The sequence below is a fragment of the Littorina saxatilis genome, linkage group LG16 (assembly GCF_037325665.1).
Source record: "Littorina saxatilis isolate snail1 linkage group LG16, US_GU_Lsax_2.0, whole genome shotgun sequence".
NCBI classification, from domain to species: Eukaryota; Metazoa; Mollusca; class Gastropoda; order Littorinimorpha; family Littorinidae; genus Littorina; species Littorina saxatilis.
The window spans coordinates 53867049-53884405 of NC_090260.1; the positions used below are offsets into that span (position 1 = coordinate 53867049).

At 43.2% G+C, this 17357-nt stretch overlaps 1 protein-coding gene across 1 annotated transcript in view; it reads left to right on the forward strand.

The window, feature by feature from the left end:
• Positions 1-17357, forward strand: part of LOC138951250 (calpain-5-like) — a 132648-nt gene that overhangs the window by 66885 nt on the left and 48406 nt on the right. Inside the window, exons 4-7 of the mRNA XM_070322898.1 lie at positions 3402-3594; positions 6894-7083; positions 8760-8950; positions 17022-17099. Coding sequence (XP_070178999.1) covers positions 3402-3594; positions 6894-7083; positions 8760-8950; positions 17022-17099 — 652 coding nt within the window. The remainder of the gene's footprint in view (positions 1-3401; positions 3595-6893; positions 7084-8759; positions 8951-17021; positions 17100-17357) is intronic.

Genomic DNA, 17357 nt, shown 5'->3' on the forward strand with positions numbered 1-17357 from the left:
GTAAATACACTGCCGCTGGACCTAATTTAAAATAAACGATCAATTTATGTTTTCTGCGCCGTTCTTGCAGTGTTGTAAAACCTGACTCATTGTAAAGTTTTTGATGGCTTGTTCCACGAACAGCTCCAATGGTAGTTCTAATAGCATCTAGGTGCATTTTTTCAAGTTCAACTGCCAACATTACATCTGCATAGTCAAAATGAGGAAGAATGAAAGCCTTATACATCATTTATAGAGTGTACATGATGATTCCATTCACAGTCATTTTGCAGATACACGCCCAAGTGTCAGTCTTTGTTGGTTGTTACAGTGTCAGTCTGTCTTGGTTGTTACTGTGGCATTCTGTTTTAATCAATACGGTGTGTCTTTGCCAATAATAACCTAAGATGATACCAGACTGTGTTCATGAGTAAATGTGATACCAGACTGTGTTCATGTCATCATGTCATACCAGACTGTGTTCATGAGTAACGGTGATACCAGACTGTGTTTATGTCTACAGGTGATACCTGACTGTGTTCATGTCTACAGGTGATACCAGACTATGTTCATGTAGACAGGTGATACCAGACTATGTTCATGTCTACAGGTGATACCAGACTATGTTCATGTAGACAGGTGATACCAGACTGCGTTCATGTCTACAGGTGATACCTGACTGTGTTCATGTCTACATGTGATACCGGACTATGTTCATGTAGACAGGTGATACCAGACTGTGTTCATGTCTACATGTGATACCGGACTATGTACATGTATATATGTGATACCAGACTGTGTTCATGTCTACATGTGATACCAGACGATGTTCATGTCTACGTGTGATACCAGACTGTGCTCATGTCTACGTGTGATACCCGACTGTGTTCATGTCTATGTGTGATACCAGACTATGTTCATGTATATGTGATACCAGAGTGTGTTCATGTCTATGTGTGATACCAGACTGTGACCATGTCTACGTGTGATACCAAACTATGTTCATGTCTACGTGTGATGCCTGACTGTGTTCATGTCTATGTGTGATAACAGACTATGTCCATGTATATGTGATACCAGAGTTTGTTCACGTCTACGTGTGATACCAGAGTATGTTCATGTCTACGTGTGATACCAGATTGTGTTCATGTCTACGTGTGATACCTGACTGTGTCCATTCCACATGTGATACCAGAATGTGTTCATGTCCACGTGTGACACCTTACTGTGCCCATGTCTACGTGTGATACCAGACTATGTTTATGTATATGTGATACCATAGTGTGTTCATGTCTACGTGTGATACCAGACTGTGTTCATGTATACGTGTTATACCTGACTGTGTCCATATCTACGTGTGATGCCAGACTAGCTGCGTGTCTACGTGTGATACCAGACTGTGGTCATGTCTACGTGTGATACCAGACTGTTTATGTCTACAGGTGATACCAGACTGTTTATGTCTATATGTAATACCTGACTGTGTACATGTCTATATGTAATACCTGACTAGATGCGTGTCTACGTGTGATACCAGACTGTGGTCATGTCTACGTATGATACCAGACTGTACATGTATATATGTGATACCAGACTGTGTTCATGTCTACGTGTGATACCTGACTGTGTCCATGTCTACATGAGATACCAGACTGTGTTCATGTATATGTGTGATACCAGACTGTGTTCATGTCTACGTGTGATACCTGACTGTGTCCATGTCTACGTGTGATACCAGACTAGCTGCGTGTCTACGTGTGATATCAGACTGGAAGGGCCATATCAGGGCGGTGCTGCTTTGGCATATAACGTGCGCCACACACAAGACAGAAGTCCCAGCACAGGCTTCATGTCTCACCCAGTCACATTATTCTGACACCGGACCAACCAGTCCTAGCACTAACCCCATAATGCCAGACGCCAGGCAGAGCAGCCACTAGATTGCCAATTTAAAGTCTTAGGTATGACCCGGCTGGGGTTCGAACCCACGACCTCCCGATCACGGGGCGGACGTCTTACCACTAGGCCAACCGTGCCGGTCCAGACTGTGTTCATGTCTACAGGTGATACCTGACTATGTTCATGTCTATATGTGATACCAGACATTTCTACATGTGATACCAGACTGTGTTCATGTCTACATGTGATACCAGACTATATTCATGTCTAAATGTGATATCAGACTGTGTTCATGTCTATATGAAATACCAGATTGTATGTATGTCTATATGTTATACCAGACTGTGTTCATATCTACATGTGATACCATACTGTATTCATGTCTACATGTGATACCATACTGCGTTCATGTCTATATGTGATACCAGACTGTGTTCAAGTCTACGTGTGATACCAGACTGTGTTCATGTCTACAGTCGATATCAGACTGTGTTCATGTCTACATGTGATACCAGACTGTGTTCATGTCTACATGTAATACCTGACTGTGTTCATGTCAACATGTGATACCAGACTGTATGCATGTCTACATGTGATACCATACTGCGTTCATGTCTACATGTGATACCAGACTGTGTTCATGTCTACATGTGATACCAGACTGTGTTCATGTCTACAGGTGATACCAGACTGTGTTCATGTCTACAGGTGATACCAGACTGTGTTCATGTCTACGTGTGATACCTGACTGTGTTCTTGTCTACGTGTGATACCAGACTGTGTTCATGTCTATATGTGATACCAGACTGTGTTCATGTCTATATGTGATACCAGACTGTGTTCATGTCTACAGGTGATACCTGACTGTGTTCATGTATATATGTGATACCAGATTGTGTTCATGTCTACAGGTGATACCTGACTGTGTTCATGTCTATATGTGATACCAGACTGTGTTCATGTCTACATGTGATACCAGACTGTGTTCATGTCTACATGTGATACCAGACTGTGTTCATGTCTACATGTGATACCAGACTGTGTTCATGTCTACATGTGATACCAGACTGTGTTCATGTCTACATGTGATACCAGACTGTGTTCATGTCTACATGTGATACCAGACTGTGTTCATGTCTACATGTGATACCAGACTATATTCATGTCTACATGTGATACCAGACTGTGTTCATGTCTATATGTGATACCAGACTATATTCATGTCTACATGTGATACCAGACTGTGTTCATGTCTACATGTGATACCAGACTGTGTTCATGTCTACATGTGGTACCAGACTGTGTTTATGTCTATGTGTGATACCATAATGTGTTCATGTATACGTGTGATACCAGACTATGTTTATGTCTACGTGTGATACCAGACTGTGTTCATGCCTACATGTCATACCAGAATGTGTTCATGTCTACATGTGATACCAGACTGTTCTACGTGTGATACCAGACTGTGTTCATGTCTCCATGTGATACCAGACGGTGTTCATGTCTACATGTGATACCAGACTACAAGCTACAGGAGTGGGACGACAAGAACCCCTACGTGGGCATGTTCAAGTTCAACTTCTGGCGGTTCGGTCAGTGGATCGAGGTTGTCATTGACGACCGCTTGCCCGTCAGGGAGGGAAAGCTCATCTTCTGCCACTCCAAGTCACGCAACGAGTTCTGGTCCGCGCTGTTGGAGAAGGCCTATTCCAAGTGAGTAGCCTGTCACAAAGATGTGAGTAGCCTTGTGTTGTTGGCATCCCTGTCTCTTTATCATACGTCTGCTTGGTATCATTGTTACCATGTCGTGTTACCATGACCTGTCACCATGCCGCGTTACCATGTCGTGTTACCATGACCTGTCACCATGCCGTGTTACCATGCCGTGTTACCATGCCGTGTCTTCATGCTGTGTCATCATGACCTGTCACCATGCCGTGTTACCATGCCGTGTTACCATGCTGTGTTACCATGCTGTGTTACCATGACATGTCATCATGCCGTGTTACCATGCCGTGTTACCATGCTGTGTTACCATGCTGTGTTACCATGCTGTGTTACCATGATGTGTTACCATGATATGTTACCATGCCGTGTCATCATGCCATGTTACCATGCCATGTTACCATGCCGTGTTACTATGCCGTGTTACCATGCTGTGTTACCATGCTGTGTTACCATGCTGTGTTACCATGCTGTGTCATCATGCCATGTTACCATGCCGTGTTACCATTCCGTGTTACCATGCAGTGTTACCATGCCGTGCTACCATGCTGTGTTACCATGCTGTGTTACCATGATGTGTTACCATGCCGTGTCATCATGCCATGTTACCATGCCATGTTACCATGCCGTGTTACTATGCCATGTTACCATGACGTGTCACCATGCCGTGTTACCATGCCGTGTTACCATGTCGTGTTACCATGCCGTGTCATCATGTCATGTTACCATGCCGTGTTACCATGCCATGTTACCATGCCGCGTTACCATGCCATGTCACCATGCCGTGCTACCATGCCGTGTCACCATGCCGTGTCACCATGCTGTGTTACCATGCTGTGTTACCATGCCGTGTTACCATGCCGTGTTACCATGCCGTGTTACCATGCCGTGTTACCATGCCGTGTTACCATGTCACGTTACCATGCCGTGTTACCATGACCTGTCACCATGTCGCGTTACCATGTCGTGTTACCATGACGTGTCACCATGCCGCGTTACCATGCTGTGTTACCATGCCGTGTTACCATGACGTGTTACCATGCTGTGTTACCATGATGTGTTACCATGTCGTGTCATCATGCCGTGTTATCATGCCGTGTTACCATGCCGTGTTACCATGCCGTGTTACCATGCCGTGTCACCATGCCGTGTTACCATGCCGTATTACCATGCCGTGTTACCATGACGTGTCACCATGCCGTGTCACCATGCCGTGTTACCATGCCGTGTTACCATGCCGTGTTATTATGATGTGTCATCATGCTGTGTTACCATGCTGTGTTACCATGCTGTGTTACCATGCTGTGTTACCATTCCGTGTTACCATGCCGTGCTACCATGCTGTGTTACCATGCTGTGTTACCATGATGTGTTACCATGCCGTGTCATCATGCCATGTTACCATGCCATGTTTCCATGCCATGTTACCATGCCGTGTTACTATGCCATGTTACCATGCCGTGCTACCATGCCGTGTTACCATGCTGTGCTACCATGACATGTCATCATGCCATGTTACCATGCCGTGTTACCATGCCATGTTACCATGCCGCGTTACCATGCCATGTCACCATGCCGTGCTACCATGCCGTGTCACCATGCCGTGTCACCATGCTGTGTTACCATGCTGTGTTACCATGCCGTGTTACCATGCCGTGTTACCATGCTGTGTTACCATGCCGTGTTACCATGCCGTGTCATCATGCCGTGTTACCATGACCTGTCACCATGTCGCGTTACCATGTCGTGTTACCATGACCTGTCACCATGCCGTGTTACCATGCCGTGTTACCATGCTGTGTTACCATGCTGTGTTACCATGCCGTGTTACCATGATGTGTTACCATGTCGTGTCATCATGCCGTGTTACCATGCTGTGTTACCATGCCGTGTTACCATGCCGTGTCATCATGCCGTGTTACCATGCCGTGTTATCATGCCGTGTTACCATGACGTGTTACCATGACCTGTCACCCTGCCGTGTTACCATGACGTGTTACCATGCCGTGCTACCATGCCGTGTCATCATGCCGTGTTACCATGCCGTGTTACCATGCCGTGTTACCATGCCGTGTTATCATGTTGTGTTACCATGCCGTGCTACCATGACGTGTCATCATGCCGTGTTACCATGCCGTGTTACCATGCCGTGCTACCATGCCGTGCTACCATGATGTGTTACCATGCCATGTCATCATGCCATGTTACCATGCCGTGTTACCATGCCGTGTTACCATGCCGTGCTACCATGCCGTGTTACCATGCCGTGTTACCATGCTGTGTTACCATGCAGTGTCATCATGCCATGTTACCATGCCGTGTTACCATGATGTGTTACCATGCTGTATTACCATGCTGTGCTACCATGCCGTGTCATCAACCCATGTCATCGAACATGTTACCATGCCGTGTCATCAACCCATGTCATCTGACGTGTTACCATGCCGTTTCATAAACTTATGTTATCTGACGTGTTATAATGCCGTGTCATCAACCCATGTCATCTGATGTGTTACCGTGCCGTGTCATCAACCCATGTTATCTGACGTGTTACCATGCCGTGTCATCGACCCATGTTACAATTACGTGTTACAATGACGTGTTACAATACCGTGTTGTACTGACGTGTCACCGTGATGTGTCGCAGGCTGTTCGGGGACTACGAGTCGATCAACCAAGGGCTGGCAGTGGATGCACTGGTGGACTTTACGGGCGGGGTGTTACAATGACGTTTTGCCATGACGTGTTATCATGACATGTTAAAATGTCGTTTTACAATGCCATGTTACAAGTTTCAAGTTCAAGTTTTATTTCTTCCAACAAAACCCCGTGAGGGTACATGGAAAATTAAAAAACACAATAAAAACACATTTCATTCAACACCAAATAAAAGGAACTAAAACAAAAAGAAATCAGACTATGTACAGAAAAGGGAGTTGAGGGGTGAGGGAGAGCAAAAACAATACAAGAAACAATTCAACAATAATAATAATAAATAATAATAATAATAATAATAATAATAATAATAATAATAATAATAATAATAATAATAATAATAAAGCTTTAACGTTGGATTTTCTTGGACACTATTAAGCAATGATACGTTACAATGACGTGTTACAATGACGTGTTATCATGGCATGTTACAATGACGCGTTGCCGTGATGTGTTGCAATGACGTCTTATGACGTGTTATCATGACGTGTTAAAATGACGTGTTATCATGACGTGTTACAATGTTATCGTGTTGACGTGTTATCATGACGTGTTGCCGTGACGTGTTGCAGGCTGTTCGGGGACTACGAGTCGATCAACCAAGGGCTGGCGGCGGATGCACTGGTGGACTTTACGGGCGGGGTGGCGGAGCGCTTGGAGCTGGCTCGCTTTGACCTGGATGACCAGCCTACACACAAACGTCTCTTTGAGAAACTGGCCGATGCCAGCGACAACGGCGCTCTCATGATCACCAGGATAGATGTGAGTGGGGTCACAGTGATCACGTAGGTGACAGGGGTCACATGGTAAAGGTTAGATGTTTGACCTGGATAGTCAACAAGATAGATGTGAGTGGGGTCACAGTGATCACGTAGGTGACAGGGGTCACATGGTAAAGGTTAGATGTTTGACCTGGATAGTCAACAAGATAGATGTGAGTGGGGTCACAGTGATCACGTAGGTGGTGACAGGGGTCACATGGTAAAGGTTAGATGTTTGACCTGGATAGTCAACAAGATAGATTTGAGTGGGGTCACAATGATCACGTAGGTGACAGGGGTCACAGGGTAAAGGTTAGAGCTTCGACCTGCAGCACCAGTCTCTCTTATGGGCAGAATATACCTGCGCAGTTTCAGCGGCACACACGACGCACTGCATATTAGTTATGCTGCGATCGGGATGATGACGAGTACTTGGCCTGTTTTAACGTTGAGGGGGGGAATCGAGACGTATGTGTGTGTGTCTGTGCGTGTGTATGTGTGTGTGTGTGTGTGTGTGTGTGTGTGTGTGTGTGTGTGTGTGTGTGTGTGTGTAGAGCGATTCAGACTAAACTACTGGACCAATCTTTATGAAATTTGACATGAGAGTTCCTGGGTATGATATCCCCAGGCGTGTTTTTCATTTTTTTGATAAATGTCTTTATTGACGTCATATCCGGCTTTTCGTGAAAGTCGAGGCGGCACTGTCACGCTCTCATTTTTCAACCAAATTGGTTGAAATTTTGGTCAAGTAGTCTTCGACGAAGCCCGGACTTCGGTATTGCATTTCAGCGTGGTGGCTTAAACATTAATTAATGACTTTGGTCATTAAAAATCTGAAAATTGTAAAAAAAAAAAAAAATTTATAAAACGATCCAAATTTACGTTTATCTTATTTTTCATCATTTTCTGATTCCAAAAACATATAAAAATGTTATATTTGGATTAAAAACAAGCTCTGAAAATTAAAAATATAAAAATTATTATCAAAATTAAATTTTCGAAATCAATTTAAAAACACGTTCATCTTATTCCTTGTCGGTTCCTGATTCCAAAAACGTATAGATATGATATGTTTGGATTAAAAACACGCTCAGAAAGTTAAAACGAAGAGAGGTACAGAAAAGCGTGCTATCCTTCTCAGCGCAACTACTAAACCGCTCTTCTTGTCGACTGACGATGCTACGAGTATACGGTCTTGCTGAAAAAATTGCATTGCGTTTCATTCTGTGAGTTCGACAGCTACTTGACTAAATGTTGTATTTTCGCCTTACGCGACTTGTTCTTTCATGCAACGTGTTGCGGGCTGGGATAATCTGCAGTGCGTCGTCGGTCCTGCTGAAGTTACATATGTGAGCGGAGCCCCTAACAGATGTGAGTGGGGTCACAGGGGACAAAGGGTAAAGGTGAGAGTTTTGACCTGGAGCACCAACCCACACACGAACGTCTCTTTCGGATGTGAGTGGGATCACAGGAAAGAAGCGTTTTTGTCCAGTCGATTTTGAGGTAACCCTTATTTGAGCGACGGTCAAGTGATCCCTGTAAGCGAAAAATCCTGGGTCAGGGCTACACGATGACGTCAGTTATGATTATGACCTCAGCGATGAATATGACGTCAGTTAGGATGATGGCAACGATGAGGATGACCACGTCATTTGTGATGATGACGTCCTGTTTCAGTGCCCGGAGGAAGACAGAGGAAGTGATGGAGAAAACGGGCTGATCCTGGGCCAAGGCTACACGATGACGTCAGCCAAGCTGATCGAGGTGAAGAAGTCGTTACAAGGGGCGGTTGGTAGCTCCTGGCTACAGCTGTTGCGTCTCTTTAATCCCTGGGAGGCCAAGGAATGGACTGGACCCTGGTCTGACGGGTCAGTGTCTTGTCTTGTCTTGTCTTGTCTTGTCTTGTCTTGTCTTGTCTTGTCTTCTCTCATCTCTTCAACCTCAGGGAGACCAAGGAATGGACTGGACCCTGGTCTGACGGGTCTTGTCTTGTCTTGTCTTGTCTTGTCTTGCCTTGGCTTGTCTTTTCTTCTCTCGTCTCTTCAATCCCAGGGAGGCCAAGGAATGGACTGGACCCTGGTCTGACGGGTCTGTGTCTTGTCTTGTCTTGTCTTGTCTTGTCTTGTCTTGTCTTGTCGGTCGGTCTGTCTGTCTGTCTGTCTGTTTGTGTGCCTGTTTGTCTGTCTATCTGTTTGCCTGCCTGCCTGTCTGTCTGTCTGTCGTTCTGTTGGACTGTCTCTCGGTCGGTCGGTCGGTCGGTCTTTCTAAATCTCAAGAACCGTTTGGAATTCTGGGTAGGGACATTTTTCATGAAATGACTTTAGCCCCTTTCGGCGATTGGTCAATGCATTTTTTAGCTGGAGTGCCAACGTAACGCCTGTCACACTTGAAATGCATACTACTTGAGTTTGCTTTTGAAACCGACACAAAGTGAACGGGAGCATAAGGTCGACAGAATGTACAGTAGGGGACAAAAGAAACGAAACTCATATGCGCCCACAGTTGCAAGAGATTCATTGTCCTTTGCAAATTGTCGTACAATATGAACCAGATTTTGTACTGGCTGTACAATCAGTGAATAGCATTTAATCGTTGTCATTGCAGATTGTCGTACAATATGAACCAGATTGTGTACTGGCTGTACAATCAGTGAATAGCATTTAATCGTTGTCATTGCAGATTGTCGTACAATATGAACCAGATTGTGTACTGGCTGTACAATCAGTGAATAGCATTTAAGGGCAGGTGGGCCAGTGCAAAATTGACCAAATCGTTCAAAACACTGTTTTGGGTATTTTAGCAGATTATGTTTCCATAACATACCTATCATCCATGTGTGTCAGTGTTTTTGTCAAAAGTGTCCTATTTATCTGTCAATAAAGACAAAATGTGAACATGTGTGGCATTGATTGTCTTCTGTAGTCGATATTCCCCCGCCAAAAAATGTCTCATTTCAAAGGCTAGTTACGGCTTTGTCCTCAGCAAAACAGTGCATTCACGACATACGAAACTGCGCAGCAGCTCTTGACCTATAACATGACATCAGTGTTTTGATGAATGTTCCATTCACTCAGCCACTAGTCCGTTGCAAAAGCAGCAATCGTAATCGAACGGAATCGAACGGAAATGTCCTTATTTGGAAGGTACTCGACATCCATTGGTTCGTTTCATAAACCGAAATCGGGAACCAGTTTACTTTGTGAGTGCGCATGCTCAGCTTACGAATTTTGCATACGGAAACTACCGAAGAGACTCTCGGCCATGACGGGAACACCCGAAGTTCACTCGGTTTTACAACATCCTGGTTACACATCAAACGATCGGTGACAACCGAAAGCGAATTTTTCTTTGAGAAACAACCTTTGATACGATAACAATGGTTCGAAATAAGAAAGAGGACAATGTCTTTATTAGTTCGGTTAGCAACAACAAGTATTTCCGCTGGTACTAGGCCAAAGTTTGGATTCTGCCGGTGTTTCCGATACAGAGGAAAGCTTTGATCTCCACGCAGATCCACAGGTCGCCATTTCCGAACACGCCATGCATGGCGCAGACTTTTTACGTCTTGCAACTGGCTTGCTTTGCGCTGAATTTGAGTCAGTTTCTGAGCAGTATCTCCTCGACAAGCAAGTCGAGCATTTGCTACGCAAAAAAACAAAAACAGGAGAAAGTATCCAACATCAGTCAGATTATCGGTAATGTTTGCTGGGTCTGCCATTTCACGAACGAAACTGGATCAGCAACTGTTTGTATCAATCTGCACTTTCGTAAATTCCGTCACTGTCACTGTGTCATTTTCTTCACCGCGATACACAGTTCATTGCGAAGAGCTTCCTCAGTAAATCGTTCAGATTCCACGTACGATTTGTTGTCAAAAAACAAACTCAAACAAAAGTTTCAAACTCATCATCCTCCATCTTGCTTGTCGAAGCACTAAAGTACTGTATCGATGTAAAAACAAAAGCAGAAAACTTCGACCAACACATTCAGCGCAAAAGACACGACGAGATAACGGAAGGAAAGAAGCCTCGTTCTGGCTCAAGTAAGTTACCGTTAAAAATACCGTTATTCTTGCATGCAAATACAAACGAGAATCGGGTCATTGATACACGTTTAGCGCTGGGGCAGTATCCCCATGCTGGTTGACAGAGGGAAAGAAGGGATGGACGCATAAATTCGCTGCTGGCGTGCTAAAGGCTAAGTAGTTTGCAATTCAAATAAACTAAGCTGTTCATTCATAACACAGTTGTGTCCTTGTGTGTCTGTTTCAATAGTGTTTCTGTGGTGTTCAATCTTCAATGTCGTTTTTCTCAGTTCAGCCATTTTGCCTACGGTTACGTCTTGAGTTACGCGATTTCTCTGGCTGTAATTTAGCTAGAGCAATATTTTCTTTTGTAGTTTGTGCAGAATATAACATTCTAGGGGATTACGAAGGGATTTTGCTGAAATTTTATTATAGTCATATCCAGATTATTTCAAAAAATAATTTCGCAAGCGTTACCCTAAAGTTTGACAGTTGTAACAAAGAAGTGTTCCTAACTCCAAATATAAATATAATAAACAAGATCTGCTTCGTAATCCCCTAGAGCATACCCAGAAGGATAAAATAAAACAATAATTAGAAGTGTGACAATCACATCTGATGAAAATCCGTGTATCTCCTGTACTCCACTTTTGTCTGTATTTTGACTGTTTTTGTCGCGTAAAACAAAAACCAGCAACCGAAAATACAAAACATGACTATTGTTTGTCATCATTTGTTCATTTCTTTCATAAAATAACATTTAGACACAATAAAACATTCAAAATAAAAAAAAGGTAGTGCACTGGCCCACCTCCCCTTAATCGTTGTCATTGCAGGTTGTCGTACAATATGAACCAGATTGTGTACTGGCTGTACAATCAGTGAATAGCATTTAATCGTTGTCATTGCAGGTACACGTGTCATTTTGACACCTACACAAATCGTCCAAATGCATATTTTTTCAGCTAGGTAAAGACAGTTGTGGAGGAAATTCATCTCTCAACATAATAATTTGATTAGATTTATTCGCTAAAGCGTGACATTATGAAAAAAAGAACAGTGATGCAATGTTCACCATGTAATTTAAAGGAAAAGCTCGGAGGAAACCGTCACGAGAGCACGGATGCTGCTGTCCGAGAGTTAGCGAGGGTCATACAGGGTATCCGTAAAAAGCACTCGCGCCGACGAAAGCTATTTCTAAAGATTGTCAAAGAGTATCGACAAAATGGCAAGATCTGATGAACTATGAGCTGTGCAATAATATGAGATTTTAAGGACTTTGAAAACCGCCTACGTATGCGTGTGACTGAAGGTCTCCTAAGTTGAAGAGTCGGTGTCTATATGTGTGTCATTATGTGTGTCATTATGTGTGTCATTATGTGTGTCATTATGTGTGTCATGTGTATAATTATGTGTGTCATAATGTATGTCATTATGTGTCATTATGGGTGTCATCGTGTGTGTTATTATGTGTGCCATTATGTGTGTCATTACACATGTCATGTGTGTCAATATGTGTGTCGATATGTGTCATTGTGTGTCATTGTGTGTGTCATTATGTATGTCATTGTGTGTGTCATTATGTATGTCATTGTGTGTGTCATTATATGTGTCAGTGTGTGTGTGTGTGTGTCATTATGTGGTTCATTGTGTGTGTCATTATGTGTATAAGTTACAGCTCCGTCCATCCATGGTATTGCGTGATATTTTGTCGAGACTGGATCAATGAATAATATGATGACGAGCCTCGAATGACGTCATTATTGTCACAAAGATGTGAGTAGCATAATTTGTGATGTGAACAACGTCGTGATTTTAACCTCCCTAAATGTTGTAGCGCGAGGCGTAGAGACTGGAGGGCGTTATTCACGTGTTTTGTGCGTTGCACGCAAAACTGGCTTGAGCTTGAGATGAGCTGTGTTTTGAGACATGTAGCTGGTTTGGGTTTGATATCGTCACAACGCTGTAGAGGCTCGACCGAGCAAGGTATCTAAGCGGGTGTCAAATTTGTCTGGGACAAATTCACTCTTTCAAGAGACGGTTCTCTTAAGGTAAATGATTTACTATGTTGTATATTATTGAAGTTTGATTACATAGCTGCAGTGTAAAGGTTAGTGTATACAAAGTACACTAAATCTTAGTGTGAAGTTTTGAGAGAATTCTTGATGTAATTGTATTACGGTTTTTCATGGGGAATTTCTTGAACATAAATGTTACGCATTTATGTTATGTTTAAGACGGTGATGCTTTGTATGGCAGTGTTATTCATAGATTAAGTATTAGTTTGGATATTGAATGTGGACGGAATGTGAACGTAGAATGAACGAGAATGTATGAGTTGGTACATGAACGTTTGGAAGAAGAGATGGTTTTAGAGAATGTTGTATTAAGACTTGGTTACATTCTTTAGGAGTTTCCATGAGGAGTTTCCATGGCGTGTACAAGGGAGGGACCCTACACGGAGAAGCGCGGGACGATGGTGGCGAGCAAGGGACCACATCGGCGCAGATGACTAGACGAGGGGAGTCTTCATCGTTACCGGTCGTAGCTGACGACGGTTGTTTTCGCTAATGGCGGAAGGGTTTCTCGGGGAGAAACGTGAAAGGTGTGTGAGGCATCTATAAGGTGAATTCTGGGACTTAATCATCTTTGTCGTGAAAGGTGTGTGTTGGCATCTACAATGAGAGTTTTTGGGAATTCATTATTCTACGAGGATTCAGCGACACAAGGAAGTGAAACTGGTGACATGCAGTGAGCCGTGATTCGAACTCGTGAGTGTCTGTCAGTACCTTCTTGTGTGCGTTAATCTATATTTGAGAAAGTATCTTTATAATATGTATTTACATGCATTGAGTGAAAGCTAAAAGATTGTGTGAACTGTGTGTCGAAAAGTTGATTCGTATTGATGTATTTGAAGAGAAGAATTATGTTGTTTTGGTTGAGGAAATAATAAGCCTGTATCCTCCCAAATTCTGTTGTTGAAGTGTTTGGTGTGAAAAGGGTAGAGACAGTGCAATAGGGCAGAACACGTACATATGAAAGTAATTTCATTTATTTCACATGCAAACCACTTTATGACAATTATATTATTTCACCCCGTCGAGACAAAATATCACGCTATACCATGGATGAATCTGAGCTGTAAAGTATATATGGCATGACCAAAGTAAGGAGAATTTGTCATGGGATGTGGAAACAAAGCATGGGAAATTCACCATGGGCAGAATAATCAACGCAAGCCTAGAAGTTGTAAAGCTATATTTTGTTTCAGTCTTGGCAAGACCAGTTTTGTCCGCAAATGACATCATAAATTGATTCACCCTGCCGAGACAAAATACCAATTCCATGGATGAAAACGTAGATATCCCGTGACGCATCAAAGCTAATTTTTTTTTGAAATGTCTTCACAACGTACAGATAATTTATAACGGCATAATCGTCATCACAAGACAGGAACAACGCATACTTTGTTCGTCGTCTGCTACAAATCTAGTCTTGTTGGTTGACGGAGTGAATAGAAGCTTCAATCGTACATTCATCAACCGGAATAAATGCTCAGTCGACTGTCATTTCGCAACTGAACATTGTTATTTTTCTTTAACCTTTTGGTTAACATTGAAACGGCAACCCAAAAGAGTGTTTCAGCTGTTTTAAGACACAGGCTCAGCTACAGTACTTCTTTTGAGTTGCTTTTCAGTCTAAAATGTCTCCGGAAGCGAAATTATTGTTGCTGTCACAAAAAGACGTCATGACAAAGTTACACGCAAAGCGAAAGAGACTTTGACGTCATTAGGGAGATTTAAAAAACGAAACGTCGGGACGTTTCGTTTTGAAGTTGTGGTAAACGTCATCATTTCGGGGGTCTCTCGCTGGAAAGGTGAAGGTCAACTGAAACGGAACGTGGAACGTCAAAACGCAGTCACGTTTTCCACCCCCAAAAAACGAACAATATTTCGTCAACTTTTGTGAGTATTTTTGCACACTAACAGTTTTATTTGTTGGCCATTTTATGCATTGCTAGATTCATCAACCCTTTCACAGTCTTTCAGCGCTGAGAATGTGTTCATTGGAGGTAGACAACTGTTGTGAACTGAAATATTTTGAAGGGTGCTGATCCTGGTACATTTATCCAACTTCATGGTGAGAAAGCAAATGGCGAAGCAGAAGTAGGTCATCGCATCGAATTTTTATTCTGGCTTCGTATGTGATTTGTATAAACAAAGTCTGTGTGATTTATTTGGACTGAAAATAATCAAAGTATGCCCGATTCTGGACCACCTCCTAGGGTTTTTTTTCCCATTCTGATCGAGGACAGACGTGATAATTTCACTTGAAGATTTATCGCCCTTCCTTCATTCCGAAACGAAACGTGAATACATCTAAATCTTGTCTGCGGCCTATGCCGTCTCGTTTCACGTTCCGTTTCGCGGGGTGACTCATTCACCAAACGAAACGAGCTGCAAAACGAAACGTGCTGTCTTTTGAATCTCCCTATTTACTTTTGTTCGGACTTTTCCGTCTGTTCCTAGCTTGTCAGTGAAGACTTGACGTGAGTAAGCTTACCCAAAACGTCTTGTGGTTCTCTGTTCGCATTGCAGCTGTGAAATAACCAGTCTTGTGTCTCGGTCGTGTAGGTACAGAGTTTGCTTCTGCAATCATTGTGTTCGTGTTGATGACGGCTTCGTAAGACAAATCAGCGAATCTATCGTGTGGAAGACATGTTTGTGCAAAACACCGAACCCAACAGGAGACTGTATTGATACGTTTGCAATTTTGTGAAGAAATAAACTGCATGTGGTTAATTTCATCCGTTTAATGGTTGTCGAAAAGAGCCATAAGGCTTTAGAATAACAGATTTCACGCATTGCTTGGCCATCTGATCACAGATGAGGTCGCAGTTTGTAGGTTGAATCTATGAATCGGCCAGAGATAGATCTGCATTTCTGGTACGACCTTCCAGATTATCAACAGCGGGTTCATGGTCGGAATCAAGAGGTCACATTTGCGTGACTCCCAATCATTTCATAAACATTTTCTTTTTCTTGTTTCTGCGGCTGCGTAAGTTATTTTGCCTAGGTCATGGCCGAACTCTAGGCCTACGGAGAAATATCGCTGGATATTTTTTCACTAGAATAACAGAGACAAAGAAGGGAAGTCATGCTATATGTGTTATTATGTGTGCCATTATGTGTGCCAGTATACGTCTGCGGAGTGAAAGAGTCTTGCTATATAATAATAATAAATAATAATAATAATAATAATACGAATATTTATAACGCGGACATATCTCACCAAAAGGCGACTCAAGGCGAACATATATGTGTCATTGTGTGTGTCATTGTGTATGTGTGTCATTGCAGGTCTCCGGAGTGGAAGAGTCTTGATATATGTGTCATTGTGTGTGTCATTGTGTCTGTGTGTCATTCCAGGTCTCCGGAGTGGAAGACTCTTGCTATATGTGTCATTGTGTGTGTCATTGTGTCTGTGTTTCATTGCAGGTCTGCGGAGTGGAAGAGTCTTGCTATATGTGTCATTGTGTGTCATTGTGTCTGTGTGTGTGTATTGCAGGTCTCCGGAATGGAAGTCTTGCTATATGTGTCATTGTGTGTGTCATTGTGTCTGTGTGTGTCATTGCAGGTTTGCGGAGTGGAAGAGTTGCTACATGTGTCATTGTGTGTGTCATTGTGTCTGTGTGTGTGATTGCAGGTCTCCGGAGTGGAAGAGTCTTGCTATATGTGTCATTGTGTGTGTCATTGTGCATGTGTGTCATTGCAGGTCCCCGGAGTGGAAGAGTCTTGCTATATGTGTCATTGTGTGTGTCATTGTGTATATGTGTCATTGCAGATCTCCGGAGTGGAAGAGTCTTGCTATATGTGTCATTGTGTGTGTCATTGTGTCTGTGTGTGTGATTGCAGGTCTCCGGAGTGGAAGAGTCTTGCGCTGAGCGAGTGGGAGAAGATGGGGGTCAAGTTCCGTCATGAGGGCGAGTTTTGGTGAGACACTCTCACACATAGACACTATCACACACACACACACACACACACACACACACACACACACACACACACACACACACACACACACACACACACACAGAGAGACACACACACACACACACACACAAACACACACACACACACATACACACACACACACACACACACACACACACACATACACACACACACACACACACACACACACACACACACACACACACACACACACACACACACACACTCACACACACA